Below are 23,457 nucleotides of genomic sequence, written 5' to 3' on the forward strand. Positions count from 1 at the left end.
GGCAACCAGACCCCTGGGGTGCCACATTCCCCCCTAGTGAAATTTAGTACTCCGGGACTAAACACATTTTTGCCACATACATAACATGGTATAAACAATAATACAACAACATATGTACAAGAAGTTTAGTCTTTAGAGGTCACAGCACGTCCGTGACCGGGTGTCCATGTCACCCAACGAGATGAAGTCTTGAACGGTGCGGGGACCTGTCCAAAGCAAACCCCAAACTTTGGCACTGGGCGTGGCTGCAAGGCGAAGCGAACTACTTTGGACCACTCGGGGCCACGCCGGACAGGTTTTTCTTCTGTGGCCATCTTCGCAAGAGGCACCAAGTGCAACTATTTACAATGTAGTTCCAGTTATTCAGCGTCCATAACCTGACAGTCCAAATAAACCTGCAGGGTAACTAGAGGAACATAATTACTAAACAGGCAACAAAAACATAAACCATTTTCAGCATTTGCAATTTACAGGTTAATCCATATTACATTCTAGATTCTCCAGCGAGCTGGCATCTGTCCTCTAGTGCTCCTGGTGGACCTACGTAACCCACTATCTGGCTCTGCACTACAGGGTGTAGGAGGTGTTGCGGGTAGGCCAGGCAGCTTCCTGCGTACTCTTTGGCTTACTAGGGGCACGACAGGCTCACTACTAGCAGAGGGTTGATTTTCCTGGGCTGCTTGTATGGATCCTTCTGCCTCCTGGGCTGGCTGCTCTCCCGACACTCCCTGTTCTTCTGTAGGCCCTTGAGGGGCTGGCTGGAGAAAGGTGATGACGGGTACCACGACTGCGTTGTTGATTTGAGTCCAAGACCAGGGAAAGTCTCCGAGTACGGTACTGATCATTTCTTCCTTTTCCTCTGCGGGTTGAAGGATATCCTGGTCTTCTTCAGCACCTTGTAGCCGCTCGGGACAATTCTTCAGGTGGTCTCTGGAGACAGTGGCTGTGGTCTCTCCTCCATCCTTACTGATGACACATACTTTTGGGTTCTCATGGCTTGAGGGCAGTATGGTGTACGGGTCCTTCTCCCACTGGTCATCCAACTCGTGGAGCCGTCTCTTCCTCTTCAAGACCTGCTCTCCAGGTGCCAGGGGAACAGCGGGAGCATGTTGGTTATAAGTCCTCTCTTGCCTTCCTCTTGCTTGAGACAGACTTCGCTCCACGGTCTCCTGTACTTTCCGGTACTGCTGCTGCCGTTCCGTGTCCCAGTCTGCTTCTGGCGAGGTGTCCTCGGGTATCAGGACTCCCATCTCCAGTTCAATTGGCAGCTTACCAGGCCTTGCTCTCATTAAGTAAGCCGAGGTGCAGTTGGTGGAATTTACTGGGATATGGTTATACAAGTCCACTAGATTAGGCAGTTTCTCAGGCCACAGGCTGCGTTCCTCCAGAGGCAACGTCTTGAGCAGGTCTATCACTACCTGGTTCATTTTCTCACACATCCCGTTGGTTTGGGGGTGGTAAGGCGTTGTCCTTATCTTCTTGCAACCATAAAAGTTGCAGAACTCCTGGAAGACCTCCGCTTCGAAGGCTGGACCTTGGTCAGTCAGCACTTGCTCCGGATACCCGTGTGGACGGCAGAAGTGCTGCTGGAAGGCTCTAGCTGCTGTTTGAGCCGTTAAGTCCTTGACAGGAACCACCACCAGGAACCGGGAGTAGTGGTCTACGATGGTGAGGGTGTAGACGTATCCGGACCTACTTGGAGCCAGCTTCACATGGTCCAGGGCTACCAGTTCTAGTGGTTGCTTCATGATGATGGGCTGCAGGGGGGTCTTCTGGCTGGCACGGTCCTTCCTCCTCAGGTTGCACGGGCCGCAGTCTCTGCACCATCTCTCAATGGCCCCTCTCATGTCTACCCAGAAGAACCGGTCATGCAACAGGAACGCCAGCTTCTTCCATCCGAAGTGCCCTGCTCCGTCGTGGTATGCCTCCAGGACCATAGCCGCGTCCTGTCTCGGGACCACTACCTGCCAGGTCAGCTCATGTGTCCGGGAGTTGACAGTTCTCCGGCACAGCTTTCCCTTGTAGAGAAACAGTTTACTCTTCTCCTTCCACAGCTGTTTGGTCTCCTCCGGGGCGTCTGAGTCAAGGCGGGCATCAGCCTGCGTCAGCATCTCTTTTACCAGGCGGACTGCTGGGTCACTGTCTTGCGTCTCCGCCCAGCTGTAGTGGGGTAAGGGATTGAACATGGCGGAGTGCCTGTCCCTTACCCGGTGGGAACACTGGGTAATCCCATGACGGTGAAACGCGGGGAGTTCAATCTCTTCCAGTTCTTCTGGATCCTCCCCTCCGTCCGGTAAGTTCGGCATCCTGGACAGGCGTCTGCGTTGGCATTTGAGCGTCCTGCCCGGTATTTGATGGTGAAGTCATAGTTGGACAGGCGGGCCATCCATCTCTGCTCCAGGGCACCAAGTTTCGCAGTGTCCAGATGTGTCAACGGGTTGTTGTCCGTGTACATGGTGAACTTGGAAGAGGCAAGGTAATGCTTGAATCGTTCCGTCACTGCCCACACCACTGCCAGGAACTCTAGCTTGAAGGAGCTATAATTCTCAGGGTTTCTCTCTGTGGGCCGTAGTTTTCGGCTGGCATAAGCGATTACCCGTTCTCTCCCCTGCTGGATCTGGGACAGCACCGCTCCTAGTCCGATGTTGCTCGCATCCGTGTGGAGAATAAAAGGCTGGCCGTAATCAGGGTACGCCTGAATTTCATCCCCCGTGAGGGCCATCTTCAGCTGGCGGAAGGACTCCTCTTCCAGCTTGTCCCACCTGAAGGGTGGCTTCTGGTTTTTGGCCTTTCTGGACTGGCCTATTAGGAGGTCCTGCATAGGAGCGGCGATTTTGGTGAAACCAGGAATGAATCTTCGGTAATAGCCTACCAACCCGAGGAACTGCCTCACTTCCTTTATGTTGGAGGGTCTTGGTCAGTCCTTAATCACTGTGATCTTATCAGGGTCAGGAGCTACTCCATCAGCACTCACCACGTGTCCCAGGTACTGCACCCTTGGTTTCAGTAGATGACACTTGGAGGGTTTCACCTTTAGGCCGAAGCCTGCCAGGGCATCGAACACTTCTGCCAGGTGCTTTAGGTGGTCCTCATAGGTCTTGGAATACACAATGACATCGTCCAGGTATAGCAGGACCGTCTCGAAATTTCTGTGCCCCAGACAGCACTCCATCAGCCTCTGGAAGGTCCCTGGTGCGTTGCAGAGTCCGAACGGCATACAGTTGAATTCACTGAGACCCATTGGGGTGGTAAACGCGGTCTTCTCCTTGTCTGCCTCTGCTACAGGAACCTGCCAGTACCCGCTAGTAAGATCCAAAGTGGAGAAGAAGTTAGCAGATTTTAATGCAGCTAAAGATTCTTCTATCCTAGGTAACGGGTACGCATCTTTGTGTGTGATACGGTTGATCTTTCTGTAATCTACACACATCCTCATGGTGCCATCTTTCTTTTTCACAAGAACTAGTGGAGCTGCCCAGGGGCTACAGCTATCCCTGATTACCCCAGCCTCCTTCATTTCTCGCAACATTCCCTTGGCATTCTGATAGTGTGCAGGGGGTACAGGCCGGTATCTCTCTTTTATGGGTGGATGGTCTCCTGTGGGGATTTGATGTTCTACCCCCTTTACTTGCCCAAAGTCTAGCGGGTGTTTGCTAAAGACCCTTTCGTACTCCTGACCCACCCGGTAGACTCCCTGTTTCTGGTGTGGGGGAGTGGAGCCAGTGCCCACGTGCAGCTTCTGGCACCAGTCCTCCATTTGTTTCTTGGAGTCGTTACCTTCCTCTGGGGGAGATGGAGGCAAGGGTTCCACGGCCTTTACGGAGTTCTGGTTAATGGTGAACAATTTGGCTAGCGTGGCATACCGGGGCAAGTATACTTCTCTTTCCCCAATGTTTAGGATGCGGACAGGTACCCTCCCATGGCGGACATCAACCACCCCCCGTGCCGTCAAAATGGCGGGCCTACTGTCTGAGTAAACGGGTTCTACCATAGCTTGGTAGTCTCTACCGCTCAGACCAATAGCTGCCTGACACCAGATCATCATCTCACCCTTTGGGGGCATGGCGATAGGGAACGGGTCACTCATCCTAATGCTACCAATCTCACCACCCGACAGTTCTACCTGTTGCCGTTTCATCAGCGCCCGGATCTCCTTTTGTAGGACACGCTGCTGGCTGGAACTGGCGTTCATGGCAACCTGCTGTAAAATGAGAATTATCTCTGCAAGACAATTTTCAATCACGTTAGTACCCAAGGTTACTTTAGGGTGACTCTCACGATGGTCAATGTCCACAATAATCAGTCCTTGTGCCGCCAGTTCAACTTTACCGATTTTAATGGTCACCTCTTTGAATCCCACCTCCGGCACGGGCTGACCATTGCTGGTGATGATACTCAGGTCGTCATCTGGGTAGCGGGTTATGTCCGAGTCATTCCAGTACCGCTTAAAGAGCACGTACGGGATGGTGGTCACCTGTGACCCAGTGTCCAGTAGGGCACTCATAGGAATGCCATCCAGTACCACAGGCAAGACTGGACGTCCCCCTACGTATTTATCACGCCAGTTCGATGGGCCTGATGATCTTACGCCTGGGGGTTGGCCCTTTGCCCCAGGTTGGACTCGTTTAAATTACAGTACCTTGCCATATGTCCTGGTTGGTTGCAGCGGCGGCAGATGGGCTGTCCGTCCTCGTTGTAGCGGTCGCTGGGTCTTCCTCTGGACGATGGGATCCTCCTCTGTCGGCGCCACGGGACGTCCTCTGGACTGGTGGCCAGCATGATCATTCCTGGAGAGGATACTTGTAACGACTGCACAGTCCTGGTTAATGCGGCAACGCTTTTGGTCAGTTCTTGGACCTGATGGTGCAGGTCTGCAGCCGGGTCTTTATCCAAAGCCTGCGCACCAACTCCCACTGGCTCTGCAGACAAGGGCGCCGCCTCCTGGAGATAGGTAATAGCAGGGCACCAGTGGGTTACAGCGCTACCCGGTGCCGGTTCTCGGAGCACCCGGATGGCCCTGTCTTTGAACTTTGCAAAGTCTAACCCAGGGTTCTGCAAGGCCATTGCACGTAACTGGGTTCGGTGGGCGTTGGACAGCAGACCCTCAATGAATTGCTCAGTCAACAGTTCATCTGCATTCCGCACACTGTCAGGGTCTGCCTGTTTAATGGCTCCCAGGGCCTCCTGCAAATTCAAAGCATAGTCTCTTATACTGTCTTGGGCCCGCTGCTTGCACCCATAAAATCTCATTTTGATCTCTGCTGAGGTACGGGTATCAAAAGTGTCCTTCAGACGGGCTAAGATCTCCTTCACGGTCTCCTTGTCCCTGACTGACCAGGACTTTACTTCACGTTGGGCGGCGCCGGTTAGCTGGCCTATCAATATGCTCACTTTTTGTCCCTCCGTCAGGGGGTACACTTTAAATAGGCTGTACAGTTTTTCTTTAAAGTCGCTTAGGGTATGCGACTCCCCTGAGTATTGGGGCAGCCAGGCCGCTCCGGGGATGTAAGGCATTGTGAATGGCATTACTGCAGCAGCGGCCGCGCTGGCGGTGGCAGTCCCCTCCGCTTCCAACATCCTCCTCCCCCCTAGTCGACCGTGGCCTACCTTCTGTTGCTTCTTCTCCGTAGTCCGCGGCTCCGCAGGCGATCGTCGGGGTGGAGGACCTTGCGTCGCATCCTGGTGATGTCAGCGTCCGCTCGGCTCCTTACAGGACCTTGCGCAGCGTCCGTGCATAAGGCGGGGCTTCAGGTCTCGCACGGGTTGGACGCCCACGCCCCTCTTCTTCCCACGCGGCGTCCCGAAGATGGCGTTCGATGGCGGGAAAACGGCTGAAGACGGCGTGAAACGACTGAAGATGGCGTGAAACGACTGAAGATGGCGGGAAACGACTTTTGAGGTATGTGTACAGTCTTTTCAGGAGCGCAATACCTGTTTGTGGCGGGTTGGTCACAATCCTGCCGACTACGCCAAAGTTGACACGCCCCCTGGGCCGTGTGTGCACGTGTGTGGGTTACCCGGAGCCGGGTCTCTTGTGGGATGCTGGGGGTTGTAGTCTCCGCGTGGCGGTGACCCGGTCCATTGCTCAGGGTGGTCAGACCAGTGGCAGTCTTTTATATGTTTTAGGTTAATGTCCGACTACGCCACCCGTGGATTGCGGTCAGGGTGTACCGCCGCTGCGAGGCAGACCGCTAAGGCTGGTGTTGTGTGCGCAGCAGAGGATGGGACTACTCCCCACGGGAGGAGTATAGCCTCAGGGCAGTGAGTGTAGATGATGGGAGTGATGGTGCACGGGTGAAGCAGGAACGACTCAGAGTCTTTGCAGTGCAGTTCAGGGTCTTTACTGATGATGATAAGGCAGACCCTCCCGGGAGTGCTGGCTAGCATAAGGGGCCTGGTCAGTCTGTGAACAAACAGGAGTTCCCCTGGCCAGGTGGAGTTGTAGGCCTCCCCGTCTATCTGCACTCTTCCTGGCTACCTTGCTGTAAAGCGAGTGGAAGTAGCCCACGTCCCTGAGTATACCATGTGGTGCTCACCCATATGGCTGGTGACTTGGGGCCTTCTAATAGCCTCCGCTCCTCGATGGCGGTGCTGGTCCCTTGCTCGTGACTGAGCCTCCGGGCTTCTATGGCAGAGGACCTGGAATCCCCTGCCGGATGGTTTCTGCTGCTGGACTTAGAGACCCTCACAGCCTCGGACTCCGTTGTCCGGTCGTAGTGTTTTCAGCCAGGACGAGCAATATCTGCTTCCAGTCCCTGGCACTCAGCTCCTGCTCCTACAGAGCTCCTAGCTGTTGCTTTCCCTGTGTCTGTAACTTCACTCTCCCTCTGCTTCACTACCCTAACCCCGCCCCAGATCCAGTTTATATAGGGCAGGTTCCTCCCCTATCTGGTCTGGGACAGGAGGTGTTGCATGTTCAATGGCTCCTGACCAGGGAACCTCCCACTTGCTCCCAGACGTGATATTTCTATCACCGTGGCAACCAGACCCCTGGGGTGCCACACTAGTTCTACCCGGCGACATCTCAAAGCGGTCACCGACCACTTTTGCCGGGAATTCAGCCGCTCCATGTCAACAGAGTAGCTTTTCTTCTTCCGGACGGCTCTGTTGATGGAGCGTGACTGCTGACATCATGCAGCCGGCTCCCCGCAGTTAGGCAGCAGGGAGCCAGCTGTCAATCAGCATGACATCGGCACTCACTCCCCATCAACAGAGCAGAGCGGAAGAGAAGCCGCTCTGTCGACATGTCATCAGCCGAAACTGCTGAAACGCTGGCAGAAGCGTTCTGTGATTGGCACCGGGCTCAACAGGCAGGTAGTTAGCAATTTACTGCCTGTTTATTCTTAGGCCCGTAGTAAAAAAAATTAAATAGTCTTGGATAACCCCTTTAAAGATGACCTATAGTACCACACACAGACCATTAATCGGATGGGTGCTGTTTCCTTGGGGGGAAAAAAAGCAGGTATTTTTTTTTCTAATTATAGGAAACGCTGTCCTATGGATAGCAGGGGTGTCAGGCTGTCAGTGCTGTGACAGCTCAGCTGCCCTATGGATAACGGGCGTGTCATGCTGTCAATGCTTTGAGTGACAGGTCAGCCACCCTATGGATAGCAGGGGTGTGTTAGGCTGTCAGTACTGTGAGTGACAGCTCAGCCATCCCTATGGATAGCAGGGGCGTGTTATGCTGTTAGTGTTGTGTTTGGGTTGCCTCCAGGTGTTTTCCTTTCCAGATAATTGTCAGGCTATTTAACTAGCTGGCATGTTAGATGATTGCCAATTGTAGCTTCATCTCATTGGTGTGTTTACGCTGTACTCTGTATTTAATTATTCTGATCTTTTGTTGCCAGACCTTGGATTTGCCTTTTGACTACCCGTTTGTATAACCCCTTTTGCCTTTGACGTATTCTGACTTTAGTTACCAGACCCCGGATTTTGCTCCTAGCTATCCGTTTGTCTTATCCCTTATCTTCCTGGCTTTTGACCTTGGACCTCTTGACCACTCTACCTCACGGCTAGTCCGTAAGTAGTGACTAGCGTCACAGGTAGTTTGGTTAGTAAGCAGAGGACAGCAAGAAGATAGGAAGTGTAGCCTGGGAGAAAGTAGGTTGTGGTAAGGGGCTTTGTATTGGAAAACAAAAATGGGGAATTGGAAATCAAAGGGAAATTGGGAGTTAGAGATAGGCCCACGTGGGTAAAAGCGGAAAAGTATGTGAGTTCATCTGCCACTGAGAGTGCCTATACACATACCTTCCCTCACTACCCCATAAATGTGAACTCTTGACTTGGCCAAGCCAAGCATTCATGTGTTTTCAATGGGTAGAACAATAGAGTATTTGCTCGGCTGCATTTGTAATTCCCATAGCTTTGAATGGAGAGACCGGCGCATATGTGACCTCCTCATTTCCAAATGCTGGTTGGGAGCTACCCGGAAAGGGGAATCTAGGGTCCCCTGTTCTGATGTGGAACCTGCACCTATCAGACACTTATGGTAAATCCTGTGGACGTAATAAATGTCTCTCATGGGACAACACCTTTAAAACATGGCAGACACACTTAAATAGAGTCTGATCATCACCCCCCAACCACCACAATTGCTTTCATACTATTTAGTATAAAACTTTTTTTTGTACCAGAAACTACATGAAAAATAATTTTCCTTGTGGTTAAAGTGAAACTCCAGACTTCCCCTTTACTGTGGCTACGTTGGTTCACTATATAAGTGACAATTATTACTTTTATTTGTTAAATGCTGGTTTCGTTATCCCTTCACACTGTGTGACCGAAGTTTCACTCAAGATTTTTGAACGTAAACTTTGGATGTATATGATTAACCGATGTGACTGAATGGCAAACATCACATATAGGCTTTTATTCTATAATAATAATCTTTTTATTTATATAGCACCAACATATTCCGCAGCGCTTTACAATTCAGAAAATTTACAGACATTATTGGCACTGTCCCCATTGGGGCTCACAATCTACATCCCCTATCACTATGTCTTTGGAGTGTGGGAGGAAACCGAAGAACCCAGGGGAAACCCACGCAAACATGGGGAGAACATACAAACTCCTTGCAGATGTTGTACTTGGTGGGATTTGAACCAGTGCTAACCACTGAGCCACCGTGATGCCTCTATAAAGGTATAACATCCCCTCACCCACGTTTTTTTTTTTACTGAATGTCCTTGTATGAAATAATGATGTGTACAAAAAAATCAAAAAAAATCAAATGCATACCAGTCAAAGGACGAAAGGACAAACTTTTGGTCTCCATCTGGTGAATGGAGGCTTATGGACCCATGTAGGAATAAATATATGGTAAATGTACAAACATACCCTGCTGGCTCGATGTCAAAGGCGCCTTTGGCTAATTTTGTGTAGGAGTACAACAGCAGAGGCAAAAACCTTATGAATACAAAGATCAAGTAACCAAATTTAGTTTCAGAAAACTGCTTGATCAAGGCAGTGTGGATATGAAGGCAATACAGTAAGTAATAAAACACTAGAACGCACAATTATCGTGAACGAGAAAAACAAGCAGATGGGAAGGTGTATTTAAATGATCGGCTCCACTATGAAACACTGAGCATCGGGACTTAGTTTGAAACAATGGCTGACATTCAGAATTACATTAAAGGGGTTGTCCAGGCTTGGGGTACAAGTCTGCAGTCACCATATGCGACTGCAGACTTGTGAATTCTCACAGCGTGCAGACAGCACACTGTTAGGATTCTTCAGCGCTGGGGGCAGGTGGTTATGTGACCGCAAGTATGCGATTTGCATACTTCTAGCCACATTTTGACAAGACTTGTCTGGCCTCGCTCAATGCACATGCATACTTGCAGTCACATACACACTGCTCCCAGCGCTGGAGAATCCTAGCAGCGTGCACTGGGAGGATTCACAAGTCTGCAGTTACATAATGACTGCAGACTAGTGCCCTAAGCCTGGACGACCCCTTTAAAGATGTAAGGACTTAATTGGCAAACAGGATAATAGAATTAATTACCAATGTCTACAATAAACAAAATGGCACTCCACACTAAATACCACACAGCGTCTCAGAACCAACGCATTAGGCTGAGTTAGGAAGTGGATCCATAAATTAAAACCAATTTTATTTAAATTATTAAAACACAATAAAAATAGGCAAAATGCCATATAAGAGATGCTGAGCTATATTAAATGCGGTTATAATACAATATATTTATTTTTGACTTAGACCAAAGTGTTGTTATTAGTGATACCTATAAGGTATATCTGTAAGGCTGTCAGTATACCTTTTTTGTGCTGATATTCTAAGATGTTTCCCCCATTGGAAATAATTGTATTATAATAGCATTTAATATAGCTCAGTGTCCCCTATATGGCATTTTGTTTATTTTTATTGTGTTTTAATAATTTCAATAAAATCTGTTTTAATTTATGGATCGCTTCCTAACTCAGTCTAATACGTTGGTTCTGAGACGTTGTGTGGTAAACAGGATAATAGGACAGAAAGTTGCTTCCAATACTCGGCATGAGCGAGTAATACAAAAGGTCTTGCAACTGGATGCAGTGGGCATAATGGTATTTACTGTTATGCAAAAAGAGCTTTGAACTCCCCATAAGATGGGCACAGGTATAAGAGGGTGGACAAGGAGTTCTGTCCCCCTTAAGAAAACGTTGTGGCAAGTGTGTTGAAAGTTATTTTATGCAGTTATACTTGTTCATAATATAAAAATGTATTTATCTCTATGGCCATTGTTTGTGTCAGGTTCCTGCAGTGTTAACTGCAAGACCGGTCCCTGGAGGGGAGAGAGAATAGGAAGCCCTATAGGGGAACAGGTGGGAAGATTTTAGAGATATAGGAAGTAGTCAGTGTTGAAGAGGATAGTGTTGGAGAGGAGGTGGAAGGGAGAGGACATGTTTACCAGTGGTGGATCTACAAGGCTCAGCATGAAAAGGAACTAGGTACAGAGGCAGCAGGATATCACAGGAAAGTGGGGACCCCTGCAAGAGGAAAGCTTATAAGTCCAGGAAACGTACTTTCCAGTAAGATGGGGACCTTGAGACAAGGTAGCACCCTGCTGTGCATACTGAAACAGGATCATCTCTACGCGCTGCCCCTGGTACCGATATAGCCAAGGACTCAGGGTATCAGGGTCATGGCGACACACCAGGACCAATTTGACCCTACCACTAGGATAATGCAGGCAATTGCAACCTCTCCCCATGCCCCTGTGGTACCTGTTGCCGGGAATAAAATGCAAACTGTAGCTCTGGGAAATGAGGCGGTGTGTTGTATGGAAGATGCCAGTTTGGCAATGCATAAAAGGGACATGGTTTGTAAGAACTGGTCTGGTCTCGTGATTGAAAGAATCAAAGTGAGTGATTCTGCGCCCAGTATAATAGAAGGGACGGTGGCGGTAAAAGACGCAGGAACAATGTTGCACATGCACACCCACAACACTCATTTCTCTGTAACGTGCTGGGGTGTCGGACACATAACACTCGCCTACTGCTATCACCCGGGGCACGTTCACACATGTTAAACCTTCTGTGACACAAACCACTATGCTCACAGACCAATATGGCAAAATTTGAGGAACTAATTTCCAACTAATGGCAACACCTTACTTACAAGCCAGAGCACACCTGCCCTGGCATCACTACGGCCAAAGCAGATTGACCACTTTTCTGGGTGCAGATTAGCACAGCTGGATGTCCAGATAGTCATTGTTCACCCCAGCCGACCTTTTTGAGAACCAGAGCTGATCTAAATGGAGACCTTTTGTACAGCTGATGTCCCCCCAAAGCCAAGCCAACTTGCCTCACTTGTTCCTGCTCTAAAATCTAGACTCCAGCTCCTTGTAGTGGGAAGACAACCCTTGTGGTTTGTTGCTGGACGTTCTCTTAGCTTATTACACTTTGATGAAGGTGGAGCACCCAATTGGAGAGGTCCTTCAGTTTCCAGGTTCTTGATGGCTCCAATGGTGGCCTTGAGTGTACAGCAATACTGGTCATAGTGTTATGCCACAACTAAAGGCAGAATGTGAAGGATTTCCAAAAAGGTTTTTATTTTTAAGGTTCAATGTTTTATTTAATAGCAAAAACAGCTTTTTGTCACAAAACTAGGAGGGTCAGATCTGGACTTAGGCTTAGTCAGATACACATGAATGTCTGATTCGTATTAGAATATTGTGATGTCATTTTTCCCGCATTCTTCTGTGTAGTAGAAACAGAATATGGCTTTTTCGGTAGCTCTATAGAGAATGGTTTGAAAATGGTGTCGGAATATTCTGTAGTGGTAAGAAGGGTAAGATACATTTCACATTGCAAACAATAAGAGACTGTTTTATTCATAGACAAAATGCCCACAACAAACACATGCTTGGTGTAAACATTCCCTTGGTCTCTAGGGTCCAAGGGGTAATATTTCTTCTTGTGGAGAGTGACAAGTCAAGCCTGGCATGCCAGAGTGAGGAGACTTATAAGCCATGCATGCTCCTCTGGGAAATTAAATATGCAAATCGTCTCTTCACAGAGTAAGAGGACTAGACCTCTAAAAATTTATAATGAAGCCAAAACACATGAATTTTCTAACATTTACTAATAGCACCACCTTCTGGCAGCATTACAAATTGCACTTGCAGCTTCTAGTGTCAGCTCCCAGTTTAGCTGAAGGCGAAGTGAACAGATTGTAACTTTATATTGGAGACCAGCACAAACACAGGCATGTCATTGCTTAATAACAGAATTAATTTTACTGCATATTACACAATATTAAAATATACCTGTGCCCAAGTAAAACCATCATAATGAATGGCTTCTAATACAGATATGCAAATTAAATAATGATACAGTAATAACTAGAACTAATTTGTCATACACTTAAATGCCTTTGTTATTGGCTATAGGTCTTAGCAGGGATGGAGACCTTAAAAATCACCTTTAAGTCGGGGTTAAGTCACAAGACCGTTGTCTCTCCGAGAAAAACAGTCTGATTATTCTGATCAGTCGGTGATGAGATTGATCAGAGCGTCATCAGTTTTTCCTCAGACATGGAGAGAAAAAAAAAAAATAGATTTTCTAAACTAGGCAATCCCTTTAACACCCAGGGAACTAGGTAATCCCTTTAACACCCAGGGGTAAGACCATGCAGTCTGTCGGTTTAATTCACCTACATAATTTTCACATTTAGGGACCAATTATCTTGGACAAGTGCTCTCTGTGGTTTTCACGGATATTACTCGTACCCATTATATTCTGTGGTGCTATGGTCCCAGGAAAAAAAAAAATCAGGAACGTGTCCGATTTTGATCTTTGTGACAGATCAAAATTAGCAGTTTAAGTCTATGGGTCTGCGAAAAACATCCAAGTGAAGTCCGATTTTCACGGATTGACATAATGGAGAAGGTGGAAAAACTTTTTTTTTTTTTTTTTAAGAAAATTTAATGGAGGACTCTGGAGACTGAATAAGGAGAATATCTCTTGCTCTGGAAGAGCTATAGAGACGACATTGATTTGGCTAACCATTATGTTATGCCCGATTTCCACTGTGCTGGCGCTGCAGGCACCCGCCTTATATAATGTAATAAGTAATATATAATATAGTACAAGTCATCAAACAATCACAAATTTACATTTGCTAGGGGAGGATGTGGGGGGAGGAGGGCTAAAAAAAATAAAGTGAGAAGTAATAAAAAAAAAAGGTCATTAAAAATGAAGCAAATTAAAATAAAATATTTGGTAAAAATAAAATAAACATATTCAGTATTGCTGGATCTGTAAAAGTCCATGGTCTAGGTTAGGTTTACATGGTAAACGCTGTAAAGAAAAAAAAGATGATTGAAACGCTAGAATGGAAACCCAAAAACCAGTCAACAATTGCATTTTTTCACCATTTCATCCAAAATATTTTTGTTTTCTTCTTTTTCAGTAGATCAGTGCATTACATTTTGTTATTCACAACTACAAACCTATCTTGCAATAAACAAGCCCTCAAATGCCATGTCAGTGCAAACGATAATATAGTTATGGCCAATGTCAATCTGGGGTGCCAAGCGTCCACAAGTAACATTGACTTTGGGGGCCCACTGTTCAGCTACAAGCAAATACCTGACCCCTCCATCATTATATCTATTCTTCTATAAAATAATAGACTGGGTTGTTTATTAATTGAATGACAAGACACTGCTCTTGTCTGTACATAGTGAATAAAATGTATTATGCCAACTATTGCTTACGTACAAGAGGTGAGGGGCCCACCGGGGGATTCACCTGTCCTCCTGTGGACCAGTCCGAGCTTGGTTATGGTTATTAGAGATAGGGGAGGAAAAAATGAAATGGTAAGAATGGGGGGGGGGGGGGGGAGGAGGCACAGTCATGAAAGGATTAAGGAGTTCTGCAACTGACTAAGGAAGTATGGGATCTTACTGGCCATCCACTAATGGGCACGGTTAGTCATCCACTGCCAAGAACAAGTCTTTGCAAAGCAGAAAACAACAAGGTAAAAATATCCCCCAATCAGGATGTGTTGACCAAATAAAGTGCCGTTACCTCCAAAAATCTTGTGCAACTTATTTAGAAGTATTTTCTTGATTTATCAAAACTAATACAGCTAAAATGAAAGTTGCAACCTGTCAAGTTGTTGCTTTCATTATTAAAGGAGCACTCCTACGAATTTTTTTTCCCATTAAATCAGTGCATGTGTATGTAGTATAGTGTCAGTGTATTAATACACTCACCTACCACCGCCTTCTCCAGAATCCTAGCGCCATTCTGCTCCTCTTCTCAGTGATGCCACCACTTTTCACTCTCCGGATCATACTGCGCTGTGTGACACGGAAGGAGCTTTTACAATGTAAGTTTATGGAGAGTGAGAACGAGACTTACATTGTTAGGCCACGGCCCCACTAGCAGTATTTGGTCAGTGCTCGGTCAGTATTTTTTCTCAGTAGTGGAAGCCAAAAACAGGTGAGGAACAATCAGAGAAAAGGTATAATAGAAACAAGTCACCAATTCTGCATTTATCACCCACTCCTGGTTTTGGCTCCCATTCCTGAGAAAAAATACTGACCGAATACCGATAGTGGAGCCGTGGCCTAAGAGAGACTTCTGGCTCAAGCAGAGTAAGCCGGAGAGTCTGAAGTGCGGTGACGTCACTGAGAAGAGGAGCAGAACAGCTCTGGATGCCAGAGAAAGCGGCGTTAGGTGAGTATATTAATACATACACACACAGATTTAATTAAAATTAAACAAAAAAAAAAAAAAAAAGCTTCATTGCAGTGCTTCTGTCAAGTGTTGTAGAAACAAGAGAGCTGGAGTTGTATACTCCTTATGATTAATGGCTTCAATTCTCTGTCAAGAGGTCCATTTAGTTCAGCTGTTATATTTTTTAAAAGGAAAAAGCCTTGAAAAACTAATATGGCGATAGTTACAATTCCCACTGGACCTCATACCCAACTTTGCCATAGTTCTACATGTTTAGCACAACTTAAGGGGATCTGTCAGCCCTCCAAGATCATCTTTAGTATAATTGATAACTTATTAATACACTAATTAGGTTTGAGATTGTCAATATAGGGAGGAGGGGATGCCTACAATGTCAGATTAAGTAGCGACACTCCCAACCGACTAGGTAAATCGTCAATTTTCTTATAAATTTCCAAGAAATACAGAGGATCCTTAGAGGGGTTGGACCACAATGCACTTTGCTGTTAAATAAAAAGTTCATAAACAGATGTAAATGTTCATAGAAAATGTTTAAAGTAGATAATGTGAATAAAAAAAAAAAAAACCTTATACTTTCTTGTTTGCTTGTACCACCATCACATACTGAACAGAAGAGATTGTGAGAAGGAATAAAAGGCCCAGGACAGCAGGTTCCTCTCCTGCATTGGCTCAGTTGTCACAATACTGCCTTTATAGTCACCTTCCCCGTTGCTGTGCTCAAATAGTATCTTACTACATTCCAGCTGGGCAGGAATCCATTTTTTTTTCTCTCTAAAAATAGTATGTGCGCTCATTATCTCCCTTCTCCGAAACGCTTTCCTGTCATCGTGTAGTTGAATAGATGTATGTACACACTTCAACATTAAAAATTGCAACGCCAAGAATGAAAAGTCGTGGAATTATGGAAAGCACACGATTATTGATAGAGATGTTACGGATATGTAAATGATTAAAAAAGAAAAATATATGGAAACTAAATTTTCAAAACTATCAATGAGGTTATTAAATGGTGGTCTGATGTATTTCTGCTGCGCTTAATGCACTAAGGCAAATCATCAAGATCCGCTGCTTGCAGCTCCCTTTGAAATGGACGTCCAATGACGTTACAATTGGAGACAAATCTGGAGACTCTGCAGACCACACTAGCACTATGAATAAATAAAAGGGAATGTATCTGCACAAAATGACTGTTGAAACCAAAGCTCAGTACCTTGTAAGTGACAAAGGCCATATAAAGATTGTACCTTCAGTGTATAAGTCCTTTGCTGCTTTAGTCAGAAATAATTCTTTATTTAAATATATGTTATTGAGGTGCTTGGTGCACCCTTAGCATGGCCAATCAGTTCAGTGAATAGTTTGGCCATGCCAAGGGTGCTCCAAGCATTGCACTAGCAATTTTACATAGGACCCTAAAAGTATGATTTTTTTTTTTATTAGAGTAGTCATTTAGTGCTTCAATCAAACAAATATTCTGGTCAGTGAAATAAAACCAGTTACCAATATGTCATGTCAATGAACAGAAGGATATGAACTTTTTTTTTTTTTTTTTTTTTTTAAAGACTCACATAGAATCAAAGAAAGAAAGAGCCTCTATCATAACTGTACAATCATTCTATTAACTTTATAATGCAATCTTAAATTTACAAATGCTTACAAAAACTTACATACACATTGCAACAAACACAGAAAATCCTTTACATTTATTAAAACTATTTACAAAATCGCTAAACATTATATACATACACTGAAAAAGGAAAATTGTCAAAGTTCTTTATTTTAAAAGCTCATATAAAAGTTAGTAATCAAGGATATCTGATATCTGCAGCCTGACAGTATCATTGTAGAAGTGACCATTATTGTCTCCTCCTCCGAAGATGAGTAGTTCACTAGGACGACTATCCTCACCATCCCCTTTTACTCCAGGGAGGGACAACATGGAAGAACCAGCACGGGGAGAACTTAGCAGTGAATAATGGACCAATGTAGTCCAAGTCTTTGTCACTGTAAAAAGAAAAAGCAACGTTCCCAATTACTATAAAACATATATGAGCTTGCATTCTGTAAGGTACTTGGTAGTATTATATTGACTAAGATAAAATACTGCAGAAGAAAGCAGGCGTAGCAATAAAGGACACAAACATTTTCCTCCATTTTTTTATATCTGTGAAGTCTGCGATGATGAAATTTGCACAAAAGTTTCATTGTATATGTAATTCTTTTCTTTGACATTAACTGCATTCATTGTACTTTAATATATATTAGCCCTTGAGGGGAGATCTGTATCATCGCGGTTGGTGGCTTCAGTGATGCAAGCCCAGGAAAGCATGCTCCACCACGTATAGTGCAGAAAGTGTTACTAGAGCGAATCAGGGCCGGGTTTTACCAGCAGTCAAAGAGCTGGGTGGGGGTGGCTGCCAAGATATCCCCACACCAGGGGTATGGTTTGGCAGATAAAATGGAGACCAAGTGTCTCAATCAGTGTCTGGAGAGGTGTAGATTCTCCAGTGTGCTGGTCTGTGCTAAGGACTTAAGAACTTCACACTGACCTGAGCGGACGAACTCACAATATTGTATGGACTTTTAACCGGAAAAAGCTGTCTTTTTGTTTGGTTTCCTGAGAGGTTTATGCATGTTTTTCTCAATATCGGCCATGAAATCAGAATAAACCTTTCCCATTTTAGGATAGAAGAGATAGAGCGAGAGAGAGAGAAATAGAGCGAGAGAGAGAGAAATAGAGCGAGAGAGAGAGAAATAGAGCGAGAGAGAGAGAAATAGAGCGAGAGAGAGAGAAATAGAGCGAGAGAGAGAGAAATAGAGCGAGAGAGAGAGAAATAGAGCGAGAGAGAGAGAAATAGAGCGAGAGAGAGAGAAATAGAGCGAGAGAGAGAGAAATAGAGCGAGAGAGAGAGAAATAGAGCGAGAGAGAGAAATAGAGCGAGAGAGAAATAGAGAGAGAGAGAGAAATAGAGAGAGAGAACCTTGTCAGCCTGGTAAAGCTGCCACCAGTTTGTTAGATATAACGGGAATTATATCGGGCCAGAAACCAGCCCTGGTAGCATGAGGATAAAGCCGAACAACGGACGTGTGGATCGAGATAAAAGAGCAGCCCAAGGTTAAATTATATAATCGCCTCAAGGGCACACTAGACAATACACTATACACATAAGGGTTATACATACATAATGTTCAGAGATGCAAACATAATAGTAGGGGTACAAAAGATATAAGCAGATATTAATAGTCAGTTACCAGTCAGATGGAAGGCCTGGCTTGCGGGGGAGGGGCTGCCACATGGGAGGCTTGTGGGTCCCTCCTTGTTGGGTGACTTCCCTCACACTATGTGTCGTCGCGACCTCCCAGAGAGAAAGCACTGGGCTAGAGCTGCAGGACCTTTTAACCTCTCTGGGTCACTCCCCCTCCTGCTCCCTGGGCTGGACCTAAATGTCCACCCCTGGCCTCCCTCAGCTATAAACTCCAAAAACTAAAATGGTTTACACATCCTTAATGGACGGTCCTAGTGTCATCGGATCCAGCTGGGCCTCTGCTATGCATGGAGACCAAACACAGTGGCCCTAGGTGTTTTCTGAAAGGCTGTGCTGGGCATCTTCCCATTCCTACGCGCTAGACTGGGCTGGAAGCCAGGGTGACATTCTCCATGTTCGTGGGATTTCAAAAATGTATTTGGTGTGTAGCTGGGATGTATAGTATTTCCATAACTCGGTATTGAATTATAGTTGTCTGACAGAAAGGCAGGTGCATGGCTTGGATCTCCAGGGGGTCTTCCTGTTGAAGCCCACCAGCTAGTTGGTGGGGGTGTAACTCCTTGGCTTTAAGCTGCTAGGTGAGATATTTGTCACTCACTGTCTCTCAGCCCCCTCCCTCCTTCTTAGCTGCAGAAGTGTCCAGTTACAACTGTACACTGTAGATCTTTATAATCCCTTGCCAAATAGGATGCAATGATTGACATGGGATTATATCTCCAATATTCTTCACAGTACCATTAACCTTAAACTGAATGAATTGGGTCAAACGTTTGGGATATCCCGCCACAGGCTTCTCCTCTTCCGGCCTCCAGCGCTGTCTGCCGCGGCTTCCTGGATGTTGCCATGACGCCCCGATGTCATCATGACAACATCCGGGTCACCAGACAGCAGTAAGATAGTTTGGTCATGCGCAGTGCATGACCAAACGATCTTCTCCCTGTGCAGCATTGACTGCCTGCATAGCACAGGTATGGTGCTCCATTACTGTGCTATGCAGGCGATCAGAATAAAAAAAAAGTGAAAGTCCCATAGTGGGGAAAAGTATAAAAGTAAAAAAAAAGTATCAGAAAGTGGGGGGAAAAAAAAAAATTGTAAAAATATAAAAAAATAAAATAAAAAAAAATAATCCATCAAAAATAAAAATATAATGTACCCATCAATAAATATTATGGAAAAAAAAAAAGTACACATATTTGGTATCGCCGCGTCCGGAACGACCTGACCTATAAAATTGTCCCACTAGTTAGCCCCTTCAGTGAACACGGTAAAAAAATAAATAAATAAAAAGCGAAGCAAAAAACAATGCTTTATCACCATACCGCCAAACAAAAAATGGAATAACACGCGATCAAAAAGACGAATATAAATAAAAATGGCACCGCTGAAAACAAGCCGCCATACAGCTCCATCAGCCGAAATATAAAAAAGTTTCAGCTCTCAGAATAAAGCGATGCAAAAAAATATTTTTTTCTATAAAAATAGCTTTTATTGTGGTACCGCTGTAAACGTACTGACCCGAAGAATAAAGCTACCTTATCAATTTTACCACACGCGGAACAGCATAAAATTTAAAAAAAAAAAAAAATTCCTGAATTGTAGGTTTTTGTTTATTCTGCCTCCCCAAAAAAAACGGGAATAGAAAGCGATCAAAAAATGTCACGCGCCCACAAATGGTACCAATAAAAATGTCAACTCGTCCCGCAAAAAACAAGCCGTCACATGACTCTGTTGGCCAAAAATATGGAAAACTTATAGCTCTCAAAATATGGCGATGCAAAAACTAGATTTTACAAAAAATGCGTCTTTTAGTGTCTGACAGCTGTCAATCATAAAAACCCGATATGAATCTGTTATCGATGTAATCGCACCGACCCGAAGAATAAAGTAATCTCATCACTTATACCGCACGAGGAACGGCATAAAAAATAAAATCTCGGGTTAGGGTTGTGCTAGGGCTGGGATTTTTTTCAAAAGTAAAAAAAACAAAACAAAAAAACCAAAACAAAGATGACGATAGTGTTGAGCGCAAGTGCTCACTACTTGAGTTTGCATCGGGTGCTCGGGTATGCACTGGGTATCGCGGGTGCTCGAGTGACATGCTCGAGTCTCCGCCCCATATGCTTTGGGGCCAAAAAATCCTCGCGGGGGATTGCCTGCCATGCACGAGCGATCCCCGCATGTTTTTTTTGGGTGTCTAATAACCGTGAAACATGTGGGTGGGGACTCGAGCATGTCACTCAAGCACCCGCGATACATGGTGCATACCTGAGTACCCAATGCAAACTCAAGTAGCGAGCACTTGCGCTCAAGACTAAAGACAACTTATTCAATATGATGACCTAATGTTATCAAATTCTGTGTCGTACCTCTGGGTTAAAAATGTTCACTATATCCCTTGATAAAATCCTTGAGGGGTCTAGTTTCCAAAAATGGTGTCACTCGTGGGGGGTTTCTGTGGCGCCCCTGGGGGTTCGATCGCCACAGGGATGCTACACCTCTTTAATGGGGTGTGGTATCTCTCCTTCGAGGTAAGAATGGTGCAATTGTCAGGACCCCACGTCTACATCCAACACCACACTTCTCCCACCTGTAAGGGGGGGGGGGGGGCTAATAGGCACAAGTGTGTTGCCTCAGCCGGGATAACGGGAGATTGGGGAACCAAAAGCTGAGGGGAACCATGTAGTGGGTGAGGGTGGAGGACGCACATGTAGGTTACACTTAATAATTCATATTTAACTAACGGCCATTTTGGGCTAGTGGTCTTTTGATTGTGATCTTCATCACTGAACGTGGCTTTCTGTGTGAACTTGCAGTTGATGGGGACACGGTCCTCGTACTCTGGCCTTGAGTCGAGGAGCGGGTTGGAGTTAACAGCTGTCTCAACCCGGTCAAGGTCCCTACCCAAGAAGGCCTGGAGCTGAGGAGTCTAGCTCCACCGCAAAAGGATCCCAGGGGGATGCAGACGGAGCGGTATAAGCCACCTGTCCTCGCTATTCTGGCCTAGTCAGAAGGATTCCGGCTGCAAGAGGGGTACCGGCCCCCGACTTTGCTACTCTACGTCCTAGTCAGGAAAGCCCGGAAGGCTTAGTGGATCCCACCGGGTAGCGGGCGGAGTCGCCACCCGTAACCTTGTTCTGTGCGTAGTCCAGAGGGAGACCCGGCCTTTCTACACACACAGACACACACACACAGACACACACACACGAGAGGACTCAGTTTCAAGTCTAGGAACACTCTGGTGCGGGGTCCTGACTAAAGCACTTTAATTACTCGGAGGTTGTCGGATCCCAGGTCCTGGTGGCCGCAGAGCCCCGTGAGGAGCAGGGAGAAGCCTTGCAGCTGCACGCTCTACCGTGAGTAAAAACCCTGGAAGTCAACCCCTATGGTCTCTTTATTTCTGCACCGTACCGCACAGCACCAGACCTCCTCCACTACGACTCCCTCCATCCATGCCTCTGCCCTGAGGCCCTGCTCCGCCTGTGGGGAGTAGTATCAACTTCGGCTGCCACAACATCCTGCCTCAGAGGACTGCAGCAGCGCTGGTGGCCATCACCAGGTACCACAGGTGGCGTAGTCGAAAGCAACCACTCAACCCATTACTTCTTTTTATGTGACGGCCCTGGGCACCGAGTGGGTCCAGGCCACGACTGCCTCCCCCAACATCTGGCCCGGCTCCGAGTACCCCACTTCCCAGGGAGGGCTGTGAACGTCGCATTTCCACTGTTTAGGCACATCAGGGGCTCTCCAAACGCAACATGGCGTCCGCTAATTATTCAAGCAAATTTTACAATCAAAAAGTCAAGTGGTTCTCCTTCCCTTCCAAACCCTGCCGTGCGCCCAAACAGTGGTTTTTCTCCACATATGGGGTATCTGCGTGCTCAGGGGAAATTGCACAACAAATTTTGGGGTCCATTTCTTCCTGTTACCCCTGCGAAAATAAAAAAAAATTGGGTTTAAAATAACATTTTTTCACAAAAAATGTTAATTGTTAATTTTTTTCTTCCACATTCAAAAAATTCCTGTGAAGCACCTGAAGGGTTAATAAAGTTCTTGAATGTGGTTTTGAGCACCTTGAGGGGTGCACTTTTTAGAATGGCGTCACTTTTGGGTATTTTCTGTCAAAGACCCATCATAGTCACTTCAAATGTGATGTGGTCCCTAAAAAAAATGGTTTTGTAAATTTTGCTGGAAAAATGAGAAATCGCTGGTCAACTTTTAACCCTTATAGCTTCCTAATAAAAAAAATATTTTGGTTCCAAAATTGTGCTGATGTAAAGTAGACATGTGGGAAATGTTATTTATTAATTCTTATGTGTGACATATGTGACACCCCAGGGGTCTGGTTGCCACAGTAATAGAGATATTATGTCTGAGAGCAAGTGGGAGGTTTCTCTGGTCAGGCTCCCTAAACATGCAACACGGTCCGCCCAGACCTGGGAGGGGAGGAATCTGCCCTTATAAACTGGGTCTGGGGCGGGGTTAGAGCAGTCAGAGTTAGAGTGAAGCTGCAGACAGAGACAGAGCCTGCAGAACAAGCAGGGCAGTCAGAGTCTGGAGAGGGAAAGCAAGAACAGGAGCTCTGTAGGAGCAGCAGCTGAAGGCCAGGGGCTGTGAGCAGAGATATAGCTCGCCCTGGCTGAGGACACTAAAACCGGACACAGGAGTCCGAGGCTGTGGGGACTGATATACACCCAGCAGCAGAAACCAGCCGGCAGGGGATTCCGGGTCCTCTGGCCATAGAAGCCCGGAGGCTCAGTCACAAAGAAGGGACCAGCACCGCCATCCAGGAGCGGAGGCTAACAGAAGGCCCCAAGTCACCAGCCATACGGGTGAGCACCACACGGTATACTCAGGGACGTGGGCTACTTGTAACCGCTGACAGCAACGTAGCCAGGAAGAGTGCAGATAAACGGGGAGGCCTACAACTCCACCTGGCCAGGGGAACTCCTGCTTGCTCGCAGACTGACCAGGCCCCTTA

The 23,457-nt window shown here is 46.3% G+C and overlaps 1 protein-coding gene across 1 annotated transcript in view; it reads right to left on the bottom strand.

Moving 5' to 3' along the window:
- Positions 1–16,914: 16,914 nt before the first annotated feature.
- Positions 16,915–23,457, bottom strand: part of LOC141174572 (kelch domain-containing protein 1-like) — a 44,451-nt gene continuing 37,908 nt past the window's right edge. Inside the window, exon 11 of the mRNA XM_073659511.1 lies at positions 16,915–17,217. Coding sequence (XP_073515612.1) covers positions 17,012–17,217 — 206 coding nt within the window. The 3' untranslated portion in view covers positions 16,915–17,011. The remainder of the gene's footprint in view (positions 17,218–23,457) is intronic.

The sequence above is a fragment of the Phyllobates terribilis genome, unplaced genomic scaffold (genome assembly GCF_046119375.1).
Source record: "Phyllobates terribilis strain yellow unplaced genomic scaffold, ASM4611937v1 Scaffold_13__5_contigs__length_258822181, whole genome shotgun sequence".
In the NCBI taxonomy this organism is placed as follows: Eukaryota; Metazoa; Chordata; class Amphibia; order Anura; family Dendrobatidae; genus Phyllobates; species Phyllobates terribilis.